General features: G+C 40.6%; 1 protein-coding gene across 2 annotated transcripts in view; it reads right to left on the bottom strand.

Annotated features, from left to right (window-relative positions):
- Positions 1 to 1,105: 1,105 nt before the first annotated feature.
- The window catches only part of Ent2 (Equilibrative nucleoside transporter 2), a 65,207-nt gene continuing 52,753 nt past the window's right edge, over positions 1,106 to 13,559 (bottom strand). For both annotated transcript variants that reach the window (XM_075671581.1, XM_075671579.1), the window contains exons 10-13: positions 13,379 to 13,480; positions 12,569 to 12,677; positions 7,958 to 8,043; positions 1,106 to 7,213 (exon numbers count right to left, since the gene is read on the bottom strand). In XM_075671581.1, the coding sequence (XP_075527696.1) occupies positions 6,887 to 7,213; positions 7,958 to 8,043; positions 12,569 to 12,677; positions 13,379 to 13,480 (624 nt within the window). In that variant the 3' untranslated portion in view covers positions 1,106 to 6,886. The remainder of the gene's footprint in view (positions 7,214 to 7,957; positions 8,044 to 12,568; positions 12,678 to 13,378; positions 13,481 to 13,559) is intronic.

The following is a 13,559-nucleotide window of genomic DNA, read 5'->3' as shown; positions in this document are numbered from 1 at the left end:
CATATGGTATTCACATGTTACAAAAAAAAAAAAGAGTGCTAGGTGTCATGTTAAGGGAAACAGGTCAAACACCATGCTGACCTCCTTTTTCAGAAACAAATTATTAGCGATAAAAAATTATCTTAAAGCTTTACATTGCTTATATATGAACAAATCAGACACATATACAATTTTGCAGACATTGTTGAGAACACGCCTGCAGCATAATTAAAAACTTCTTGAAAAAAAAAATGCACAAGTTAAAGATACGGAAGACGACATGCACATCCAACTTGATAAATGCCCACCTTGGCACTAGAACCATGATTGAAAAAAACTGAATGGAAAAGGTTTTTAAAAAGAGAAACATGTACTTCAGATACGATTCCTACACAAAGTGACTCGCCAATGCGCTTTTCTGTACGACTACAATTAACAATGAATGGAAATCGACAACCTTATATCTTACAATAATTTGTTATTCAAATGTGCGTTTTGTTGCTTTCAAAGTATTGTTTATCATTCTGCATTTCTGTTACATTTTATTATTCATGCACAATCCTGCAAAAACTGTACCCATTCTACCACATAGTTATATATTGCTACGTGAAGCTTCCAACAGCGAAAACAATGTCCCAAGTGAGATTATGTGGCTGGCACACAGTCAGGCATTCCATTTCTTGTCACTGTCCTCTGAGACAACCACCCTGTATTAATAGTTCTGTATGAATAAACAAACTGGCATTTGGACAGGCAGACAGACATCCTTAGTTTCCCAGTGCACAAGTGGGTTTTATTTATAAAATATGTGCAATACTTTTTTAGAAACATTCTTCGTGTTTCTCCATGTGAAACATATGCATGAAGTGACAGTTTCCAAAAGCATTTTCAAATGCAACTCACATGTTTAAAAGAGGCAGTGCCAACCACAAGGTACATTACATTACCAAACAGTCACGGCAATGTGAAAAGGCAAAGAAATAGTTCATGCAACACTTTTTAACAGGTTAAAAGCTTTTGCATAACCTGTAATACCTACCTGCATCAGGGCAGCCTCATGAATAATGTTTCCAAATGTACAGTACAGTGAAAATAGAGCATGCAACAAGAAATGAGAGCACAGCGCTACTAGCAAGCGACGGTTTATTGCATGTGGCTGATTCTATAACTCTGCATAGGAGAAAGAAATAAAAGTACAATCGATAGCATATAAGAAACCGTTAGTAATTAGTACCTTCACGTCTTTTTTCCTTTGTCATCCTGCATGCTCTGTTTGCACTACACTATACACATTGCTTCCCCAATTAGTTCATGTATCCAACAATTTTTATTTTTAAAATTTTAATTTTTTGAAACCTTACAAACTCCTAATCCTGTGCAGAAACACTGGCACAACAAAGCAAACAAGTACCATGAAGTGCAAGTGGTGACACGCACCTGACACACACCTAAAAAAATTTTAATGCAAAAAAAAATGCAATCATTAGATCCAGGTATCAAATACTGAACACATGCAAAAAAGAAATTGCTACTATGAAACTTCAACTTGGCCATATGAAGCTTGGTACTCTCAGTGCACATAATAAATAAGAGTATGCACTCGGAAGGCCCTCTTAACGTTGGTGCATGCACTCTGAAAAGTGGAAGGCTGCTGTCATCAGTCGTGAAACCTTGCCTATCCTAGAATGTCACCATATACAAGAATAATATCCTGGAACTCAAATGACCACAATGGCTAGAACTTGACAACAATCGGTAGAAAACATTACTCACCGGAATCCCTTCATCAAAGCCACACATTCAATTACAGCTTCTTGCAACACTGTTGAACTGCATACAGATCATGTACAAACAAAACATCTTAGACACAACAAATATGAATTGAAGGCCACTACACCTAGGCAAATTACAGGCAGTACGTAATGCAACTGTTTTCTTTCTACTACACAAAGCTAACAATTTTATGTGACACATCATATCACATTAGTTCAAATCATTGATAAGCCGTTTAAACTTCAACCATATCACATTAGATTTTCCCATCCTGCTATAGAGGCTAATAAAAGCAGCCTGTGCTTATCAGCACTTTAGCGGTCAAAAAAGGAATCCAAGTGTCAAACAAACACAAGGAAAAAAAGGAGACTACAATGAGCATTTGTCCTCAATGTCCTTCTTTTGTGTGTGTTTTCTTTTTTTCCTGCTTAGATGCCTTTCATAGCAATATTGAACGAACTCACCCAAAAAAGGGGTTTCACTGAAGCACGTTGGTCAAAGCTCGTCAAAGACATTTAAATTAGCGATAGCCTATAAAGCAGGGTTCTCACATCACACAGTAAGACAACTGACTGCCCCATAAAAGCAAACCAGCAAATACAAGTCTTCTATTTAATTTATACCTTCAGTTTCAGTTTTCTGAACCCAAAGGCTCATTTATTGTATATTTAGCAACATCAGTTATTCGTCGGGTCACAAAACATCACAAGGCACCATTTCCCAGCTGGAGATACAAAGGCTCAAGTAATAGCCATGCTTGTAGGATTGCCACACTTTCAACATAAAGTAAAAGTTTACAAGAAGAAAGTGCACCTTAAATACTACCCATCTATACACCACATTTCAATAACCATAGCAATAACCATAGCCACCTTCCTATGACAGGAAACAACTAACCACGTTTTGAAGTTTCAATGCAGAACCATTGCTGCATATTGACACGGTTTGTACTTGCTAGTGCTATATGCACATCAGCATTCTCAGTGTCTGTAAAGTATAAGCCAAATCATTTATTCCTGTATATGTGGGTAGCATCTTTGTGTGAAGAACATAACTTCTGTATAGAAATATCCAGCTACAGTAATGTTTGTGTGGGTGTATACACCCCTTAATTTTGCATATCTGTAAAAAAAAAAAAAAGGATATAGAAGAGAAAGAAAGCTTAACTATTACATGAGTCTACGTAGCCATTTAAAAAGAGCAGTTGTAAGAATACACGAAGGTAAACTTGAAGAATTACTGCTGCTTGTGCAACTATGCAATATGCCATTGCTACCCAGGAATAATAAAACCAACCATTAACAAACAAGAAGTTGCTATCCTAGCTTCTTTCAAATACAGCAGCACACTGCAACAACAATCTGTTTTATTTACTTTTTTGGACCACCTCCTAATGCTTGCTGTCACCATTCAATCTTCTAATGTTGTTCAATAGAAGCACTGCACAGTGGTATGGCCCTAAACATGTGCATGTAGCAAATCAAGCTACACATGTTCGACACAATGGGCTAAGCCACCAATAACAGCAGAGTAATGCACAATGTCAAGTTGCCTCTATGAGGTAGCATTTTCAGCAATTACTGCAGTAGTGACCCTGATGACTAGTCAAACTGCCTTATGAATGGTTTATAATTAATGCATACCTCTAATGTTGAAGGTCATAGAAAAGTAGGCAGCTGTAACTACTTCGAACACAACACCAAATACGAACACACTGGTTAGTCTTCATGGACAGTTTGCTTAGCTTACATCTGACCATGGGAGACATGACTTGAAATTATTTGATCTGCACTACAGCCCTGACCTACTATATGAGAGCAGACCAGAAGCCTTTTTTGATAGTGACATATGTAAAAAAATGACAAGTGAATAATGTGTCTCATAGTAAAAATAAACAGCCGTATTAGTAAAAAAAAAACCCCTACAGAAAAAAAATTGAGCTATAAAGAACACTACGCCTTGCACATACCCATGCAATAAAGCTTGAGGAGATCACTTGAATTCAAAGGGAGGAAAAAAAAAAAGCTGACACAGCTATGTGACTGAAATGCTTACTCTGACCGTCCCCATGCCTTTTGACGCTCACAGTAGCACACAAAAGATGCAAAAAAAGACCCCATAAACATATGCCAACAAGTCTCCAAATGCATCAGATAAAAAATAGACTGATGGAGACATCAAATATACAGGGAAAACTGCACATACAAGATGAGAATACATCAAACATCTACAAAAACTTCCCAACAGCCCACAGGTGAATACAAGTTAATTTTTTACAAGATCAAGACATCAGGAATCTCAACATGTTGTAAAGGGGAAAGGCCTCCACAAGTACACTTGAATGAGCAATGAAGTAAGTCAACTGAAAGTTGCGCTTCTCCAGAATGCTCCAACAGGGCTCTTCTTTGGATGATCAGCTAGAACATTCAAAGTCGGTACAGCAGTTAAAGAGTAATATGCTGAAACCTTGATGAGCTAAAATCAATTAATGGAATCTTCCAAATAACCTGCTATGCAAACTACTTTAAAAGTATGCCAAATCGGTCCCACCTGACATACACCCCGTGCTCTTTCTCAACAGGCCCACACAACAGCTTCCATAACAAAACAACCAGAAATGTAAACTTTACAACATAGTTGTCAAATAGAAGTTTCATCAATCTATTTTTTCTCATGCTCCTGAGATAAATGTGTTTTGCAAATGGATTTACCCTGAGCATGCATAAACGCATCCAAGGCTGGCTTTTGTCAAATGTTTCATCAACACAGCCCTAGCAATTATATACATATATAAAAAGTGAATATATATCTGTTTCTGCCATGTACATAAAAGAAACTTACAATTGCAAACACAACAAGACAAAACAGAAAAAGACGTGCTTTCCTGCACAGCAGTTATGCTAATAATATGCCTGCGTGTATACATGACAAACACATTGTCTGCAAATTGGTGCTTCAGTAAATGCAGCTTTCAGCTTTGTTGTGGCAATATGCAACTGACAAGACAATGCAACAGATTTGTCAATGAAAGCCATCTACAGTTAATGACAGTACGAAAACATAGATGCTAATTGCAGGTAATTGTTTTTATACTTAAGTGCAAATGCACTCCCATGGTGCCTTGCAACATGTTACTAGTAAGCAATGACTTCATGAAAAACGGAACTCTCAGAACAGCCACTAGTGAACTCAGTAATCTGGAGCGGTGTGTTGTTGCAACTTCTAGTAGTTAGCAAGTGCCACATCTTCCTTCATACAGCTCACCCCTTTGAATAACCTGCACTGCAAAATACAACCTCTGAAGCTTAGGAAAACCTGCACAAGCTCTAGAGGACAAAGCAAATATATCTATAATAATCAATTTCGTGGAAGAGAGAGGTCGACCTGAGCTAGCGGGCTATGATAATTATAATAATAATATAATAATTACAAACTCAGAACCACTCTCAGCATGAGGCAGAGCTCCAGAAATAATCTTGTTCTGTCTGTGCTCACTGATGACTGCTTTCACTACAGCCTCAGACTTAAGTGCGGTGCCCAGCTTCCTGGCAGTACAATACACGTTTATATGGAAATTTTGGCTTTCAGGCAGGGCTTCACGGCAATACAGTGTGTCCTACCCTAAAGCCACGCCTGAAAGTAAAACTCTCATATAACCTGCACTTCTACTTTGTACTTTATTTTATGTATTTTGGTGCAGGCCAAATGTGCCAGGTTTTGTTTACCAACACTATCATGCACTATGATGACAAGTATTGCAGTTTCTGACCAAATGGCTAACTTGCAGTCTATGTCACTGTTCCTTTTACTTCTGCACCTGAATCTAGCACAGGCCATCAGTGGATAGCACAATCATTATGAGCACAGGAATAAAGGAAATTCATGCTTCCATCAGCATGCAGTCCAAGAGAAAATGCAGCTGCCGTGACAACAGCAAATCAGGTATGCACGTTATTTTGCAATTGCATGTTTTCTTTGGTTTCCATGTTTCATACGAACTTAAGATGTTTAATTTGGAGGAAGGAGCAAGATCATGAGTGAAGTATCAAATCTAATCAATAAAACAGCTACGTTTTCTCGCCAATAGTGCAAAGAAAATGCACCCCAAATCGTCTAGTGGAGTTTGCATGGAGTGTACAAAAGATTTACCAAAATGCACTGTGGCAATGCAACAGTGTGTTCACTGTTAACTGTAAATACTGATACTAGAAACAATTATATCAAGAGCCAGAAGACTAAAATAAGGTCAAGCTACACAATGCTGCACTGCTCTATACACTTTATGAATGAGTGTCCATGAAAATAGCTTTTATATTAAATAAACCTGTGCAAGATTTCCCACTCACACAATCTATAAAAATTAAGTGACTCATTACAAAAAGTACCATTTTCTGGCTATGCTCATGCTTGCAATAAGTTCACGAGATTCACACATGGTTTCTGCTTCTAGCCTTAGTGATAATGCCTGCAACAAATATATATCATAATTGCATGCAAGCGTTTCTTTTTTATTAAAGAACCATAGCTAGACAAACTTTGGACATGTGGCTAGCTGTACTACAAGATCATGAGAACCAGCAACTAATGTTGCAGTTAATCTCCTGTATGAGCCACGATAACTGAAATGTCAAACAGCACTCATGTTTTACAGTAACAATGATAAATTGCATTCTTGTTAGTGTTGTCAACAGCAACTATAATTATCAATCTGCTAACAGTTGAACACTTGTAGGCTGGTTGCCAAAGGCTTTTTCCAAAAAACATTTATGACTTTTGTGCCCATAAAAACTGGCAGCTGAAATTTAACTCTCTAGCCCGAATATCGTAACACTACACATGGGCAGTGGCCAAGTATCCTAGAAGTGAGCATGAACTTTGTCCTTGGTATTCAGTTCCATACTTAAAAAAAAATAACATTGTAAAGATCAACCTGTCAGCACCTGAGCACTTGTCAAGCTGTCCAAAAGGACCTTGACCAAAGAAATTTATAACAAAAGCAGTGTCTAAATGTAGAAAATCACGAGCACTAACGTATAAAGGTTAAACGTGCCATCAGTTTTCACCTGTTAATTTAGTTTGTAAGCTCACACCGTCTCAAAAGCATGGGTTCCTCTCAAGAATAATGTGAAGCATTTTAGAACCAGCTTCCTTTAGCAATACGAGGTGCCAAAAATGCCGCATTTCCTCCCACAAAAAGTCCGAGGACCAAGAAGAATGCTGCCATCATGCCAGCAATGGGCGCATGCTCTGGACTGGCCACTGCCCGAGGTGCGTACATCATGGCCAAGCTGCTCAGGTATCCACTTGACCAGGCAAAGACGATCATGGCTGCTACGAATCCCCAATCACTGGATACCCAGACTGGCAGCACGCGTTCCTCAGGTAGGTAGTTGCAGAGCAGGAACAGTGGCAGGAACACCAGCCGCGAAACTACGGCGACCCACAGAAAACGTGGGCCAGGCTGTTGACAGAAAGAGGCATCTCCTCAGATGTCGAGCTGGTATAAAGATGCGACAACTTTCCGAATGTACTCTTGAGCACTGAACTAACACTATGTGCCAACCTTCACGATTCTCTACTGCCGCCACAAGCCAGATTTCCCAATTCTTGATTTCCTGAACAGTTCCAAATTTCAAAGGATTTTAATGCAACTCTTGTGTCATCATGCTTTAACCCTTTGACCACGAGGTTTCTTTACGAACTGCTCCTCAGTGCCTGAGGCATATGAGTCTGTTACTGTAGAGAAGGCTATCCCACACTGAAGTACATCACAATGCTGTGCCCACGAAACTCATGTGTTTGCTTAAGTGTAACTTATGAAATGCACAATGCATAACAGTGGTTTTGTACTTTGCGTTCATTCACTATATGACAGCAATCTTTCTGTACATTGCATGAAGACATTTTACGGCGTGCTACAAATCTCCCATTCTATTACACGCAGAGAAAATTTCCAAATGAAAAACTGCAATGAATAGTCTCTGTCCTTGCATCAGCTTTTAAAGTAGTGCATTTATCAGTTAGCATTGAACACTTAGTTAGTAGCTTGCCAGAGCTTCACCACCATTTGGCTTCCCTGGCTTTATGGGAGAAAGAAGCATAGGACAATGCTGAATTTCCTTTTAAAATAAAATGTTCAAAGTGCTCGTACAAACTACAACTACTGGGTGTACGCAAAACCAAGAAGGCAAATGAATAAACTTACCCAACGAACCCAGATAGGAAGAATATTGCCAAGCATGGCAAAAAGGTTGAAGCCGAGAAAACAGACTGTTGCTGTGAAGTACTTGTCTAGAGCACCAGAAAGACCACATCAAGAGATCAGTCAAGGTGAATACATTAATGCACTCTGTGCTATGGATACAAGGCGTCTACATGGCATGTACAATATAATAGCAGACAAAACAGAAAAGCATTAGTAAGTTAATGACCTGTTGATGCACTACCTGGTTGAAATAAAATTCTACTGCTTGCAGCTCGGTGCACTGGTACATCTCAGCTTCAGATATAAAGTACAGATGCTATGGTGTTTTAAAATAATGGTTACCATATTTGCAAGATAATATCCCACCCATCAGACTTCTTACAACACACAATGTAAGTAGTATATAATATTATAATATAAAATGAACTAACAATGTGTATTACAAACATGCTACCACAATAACAATGTTAATTATGTGTAATGATGTAATGTGCTAGAACAGCTGTAACTCTCCAGCAAGCCCCGTATATGACTGTATAGAAGATTGCACCATACAACCTTTAGTCGCTACATACATTTTTTTACAACATCACTGTTGTGTGCCATCTCCATCATTTACCTTTGTTGCCCTTGTTAATTAACTAGCAGCTTACTGACATCTAGAGGCCTACTTTTCTGCAAAGCCTACAGTCAGATTCTGCTAGAATTCCACTAAGTCAAGTAAAAGTAGACTACGAAGAATTTCAGCATAAGCAAGGGAGAAAAAGAATATATGCGAAATACTATAACAACAACGTTTAAAGCCTGAAGGTATGAACTCTCTCACCAGGCTGCAAATACAAAAAAAATTCTGGCAGCACCCGTTTAACAATGGCTGTCAACATCAATGTGATAAGCATTCACGCAATGTAGTGACTCACTTTATCACGATAACCGAAGCACGTCTTGTAATATAGCCTGGCTCCCATCTCGCGGTTCCCTATGGACACATCGCACCATCTAGCAGCACGTTGGCAAAGCTCCCCTCCTTGTTTTTGCGTGGCCATCGAGATGTGTGGAGGACCAGTGCGTGCTAAAGCTAAGACTTAATCCCTCACTGTCTATGGCATTTTTGGTGCAGCACTAAAACGTCAGGCTGATGTGCTTGAGGAACCCATGTGGTGTGAGCAGTGGCAGATTCAAGGCAGCCTCCATGGCGGAGGGGCCTGCTGCATGCTTAGTACTGTGAGCATTTAAGTGCTGGAATTCTTAGGGAGGGCCCAGGCCCACAGAGCCCCCTTCCTTTGACTCCCCCAATGGGTACGGGTTCGATTCCACCCAGCACAGGAGAAATTCTAAATGGTGTCTTTTTTAATTGACAAGCCACATAAAGAGGCCAGATGGACCCAATGTAGCTAAAGTAGGCTAAGAATGCAATTTGGAATAAAGGAAGACCCGCAACTTATTTATTTAAAGTCATGGTGTCTACTAAGTTGACATCTTCAAATTCCTCGAGTTATCCAGGTTATCCCTGAGTGACACGCAACTATATTTTATGTCAAGTCAGGCTGACACCATGTCGACGGATACTGTCACTCTCAAGTAATAAATAAAAAAAAAATCCAGTTTGAGTAGCAAGGCTAGAGTAGTGTTTATTTCATTTAAAATAGAAAACTGAAGGGAAGGGTTAGTAAAATGCACAGCGAATAAAATATCTTTGAAAAGAATGCTAAAACCCGTTGCAAATGAAGTCGAACATTCTCAAGCACGAATAAAAACAGATGCACACAGAAACAAATATTTTCGAAAATGAGCTATTTCTATTAAGTGATAGCAAGATCATCGGTATTAGGCCTGAACTTTGTCACAAGTGAGATTTCCTCAGCAGCTGGAAAGTCAACATCAACTTTCCTCATGTACTCTCAGCCCACGCAAAATGCCTCCGTTTTGCGTTTCACTGCTTTCAAGAGTTTATTTTGGTTTGCATCAGGGTCGCCTGCATCTGTGCATCAGCCAACACCTTGCTTTTTCGAGCTGAGGCTCCTTGAAAGAAGAGGCAGCACAGTTCCTTTCCCGATCATTCCTCAATGCAATGTCCATTTCTGTTCCTGTCCTCGTTCCGCCACGCGTTCGCCCCATAGACCATTTGAAGCAGCTTCTTCGTCAGTTGTACAGTCAACCTGTGATTTCTCGCACTCCCTAGGGGTCAGGAAAACATCCTAAAAATCAAATTGGGCAATCCTAAAAAATGAATGCATGTCTTTTACTGCCCTTAACGGCTCAAATTGTCACAGGCACGTCCGAAAAAGCTCTGAAGGCTTGATTAGGCATATCGGTGCTCATACTGTCACAGGAGACGGCAGGTGCACGCGTGTATAATTATGGAATATGTACTGTTTCCTGAAGTCGAGGGTTAGACGGAAGCCCATTTGGTCGGGATGAAGCATGAAGCAATAAAACAACGGACACCGACCAAAAGAAATACAAAAAACGAATAAATCTAAAGGACGTTTCGGCTTCCCTACAGAAGCCTTGTCACAATGGGTTGAAGGAAAGTTCACGGAAGCTTATGTATACTTCAGAACGTGATGCAAGCAGCACGTGTGTGACGGGGGGAGGGTACCCTAATTTCGACTGAGCGTGCGACGTGTCTTCTGTATCTCTAGTGATTCCAGATACAGCCACGATTTCAGGTTTCTTTCTTGGCCGATAATTCTCGAGCGATCCCAGTCAATCTTGTCGCCCATTGCACCCGTGTGCTCGGCAAGGACATTCGAAACTGTTCGTTTCTTTTTGACATCTTTCTGATGCTGCCTCAGTCTCTGTTTAATGTTGCTCGATTTACCGATGTATGAGTAGTCGCAGTCTGCGCGCAGGGTATCTTGTAGACTACGCCAGGAAACTATTCTCTCGGAAGCCTGTCCTGACCGTCAATGAGTGCTTGCCTCAGCTTACACACAGGCACGTGCACCACCTCAACGTCATAACTGCGCAGAACGCAAGACAAGGTTTCGCTTATCCCAGGAACGTAGGGTATGGCAGCACGCTTTCTTGGTCGGGGATTAGCTGTTTGGACTGAATTGTACAGGCAGCATTCCACAGCACTCAAAAAAGACGTGGGATAGCCAATTGCCGAGAGATCTCGCACGCGGTCTAAGTCGGTGAAATGACTGCTGTGGTGCAAATGCGATTCGCACGGTTAAGCAGGGAGGCAGCAACTGACCTTTTGTGTGTGTCAGGATGAACGGATTGTAAGTTCAGATAGCGGCCAGTGTGAGTTTCCTTAAGGTATATGCTGAACGAGAGCGTTCCATCGCGTCTGGTGACAAACGTCTAAAAATGAGAGTCTGCTATCGACCTCCGTCTCAACTGTAAACTGGACGGTCTTTTCCCGACTTCTCAGGTGCGCAGTGAACGAAGCCAAAGGATTTTGTAGGGAAGCCGAAACGTCTTTTAGATTTATTCCTTTTTAGTACTTCGTTTGGTAAATGTCCGTTTTATATCTTTGTACCGTTTCCTGTGACAATTGCCCCTTCCCATGCTTAAGCTTCACCTCAATACTTCATGTGCGCTTCACCGCATGACATTGCTGTGCTCAGGCGAAGCTGCATTTCAAGAACCGGCATTATGCAACGTGCCATGCTTTCGAAGCTTCGAAGCCAACCGCAAGGATTAGAGGTGTAGTCGGTGCCAATACTGACAGCGGCGAATTCTTTCAATGAAAAACACGGCACCGAACGGCAAGAACCTTATTAGCGAACGTCAAAGCACCTAAGCCTTGCATTTCCGCAGTGGTGGCTAAGGCGTACAAGAACACTGGTTCGAAATAGCAAGACAATCAAAACGGCAGTGTTGGCTTTGGTTAATGCCGTTTCGGACCTCAATATGTCCAAAAAATCGGACAGCGAAGGGTTCTTGCATCTGAAATTACAGACGTTCTTACATATTGACTCTATGGGGCACGTGGTGATGCCGAGAAGCCGTCTGCATTATCAGGCATTTCCTAAAGATCAGGCATGCAGAAAATCGATTGTTGCCTATACAATGCCCACTCCTCCGGCCCATGACATGGTGTCAAACACGATTCCTCTTTTACTTAAGCCAGCAGTAGGGCTTCTTTGGTTCCTTTTTAGTAAAATGACAGGTAATTTTCCCTGGTTGAAGCACAAATTCCCCACGTTTTTCCCGAGTATTTCCAGACTATTCAAAATCCCTGACAACTCGGCTCGGTTTTCTCAGCTGGTAGACACACTTATTTATGTCAACGGCAAAATGCTTATAGAATACTTTTTTTAAATATATTCTCAATGTTTTACAATAAACAAATGCCTTGGTGGAGTTGAGTCAATAGTTATCTCATCGCATTTCTGTATTATTAAAAACAGGAACTTCAAATAACTACTGCCACTCTGCTAAAGTGACAATAATAAATTCAAAGCCTGCAAAGGTCATCTAAAACTAGCCAAGAAAAAATTTATGTGAAATCTGCTAAAATATCCACTATTCACTAAAAGTGTACCTTTGCCGCAGAATGACCTCGCTGCTACATGTAGCAAAACATCCTCTAAAATGGCATCTTTATTTTACTGCCTGGGTCACTGTAATATGCACTGTCTAACAAAATCGACTTACCATCCAAAGGAAATTCTTTATCAATGCGCTTGATGTCTGACGAGACTGCAGGAAATGCAGCCAGTGTGACAAAGAATATCAGGAACACATTAAGGCACTGTGGCCAGACCTGAAATGCAAGAGACATGGTTGTGATTACGTTGCAGAAAATCTGAGAGCTAGTAGATAAACTATAGCTTTAAATGGTTGCATAGATAGAAAAATGGCTGTTTTAGGTCAGCCCTTGCTCTTATTTATCGACTCCATGACCAGAGCCACAAAGGTGATGAACCAATCAGCAATGTGGTGGAGCCAGATTTGGGGATATGCAGACAGTTGTTGGAGATGGCATTGCAAACATACGCATCCCCACTACCATTCTTCTCTTTTAAAAAAATACAGTTTTTTTTTTTTTAGGCACCGTGGCACCAGACTATTTCACATTGACTGTAACAAGCTCGACATCAAAATACATGATCAGCACAAGAATAACTGAAGTCAAGAGCAACAAGAAGCAAGCATGTGGTGCAATGCAAGACTCAAATTTATGGGTAGCCTGTCAGTCTGGATGATAGCGTGAAGAAATGCGTGTTGTTCTGCATTTTGTTTTGTGTTATTTAATCTCAAAGACGAACTCCTCAGGTACACAAACTGGTGCAAGCACACGAACCGGACCTATTGTTTGAGACATTTCTGGGTGCTGAATAACAGGTCGCATTTGCTGGTCTAAAGAACTACAGCTGCAGTTTGCTACTTCGTCACGAGTTATGGTCGGTTCCATGAGCTCTACACATTATTACACAATGAAAAAAAAAAACAACCATGGCCTACCTGTTTGAATACAAGCCAATAGGGAGGCCTGCGAGAGCGAGGTGATCTGTTGCTGGGAGCAGAAGCCATGGCAGCCAGCCGCTGGTGATGCCTGTAGCAGCGCTGCACAAAGTGCAAGAATCTTATAAGCCCCGGATAGACAGGTTCTTTAATTTCTGTACTGCTAAATCTGCAAGGTGAA

This window comes from Dermacentor variabilis, chromosome 10 (assembly GCF_050947875.1).
Source record: "Dermacentor variabilis isolate Ectoservices chromosome 10, ASM5094787v1, whole genome shotgun sequence".
Classification (NCBI taxonomy): domain Eukaryota; kingdom Metazoa; phylum Arthropoda; class Arachnida; order Ixodida; family Ixodidae; genus Dermacentor; species Dermacentor variabilis.
Note: the sequence above shows the minus strand (reverse complement) of the source record. Positions and strands in the feature narration are given on the sequence as shown.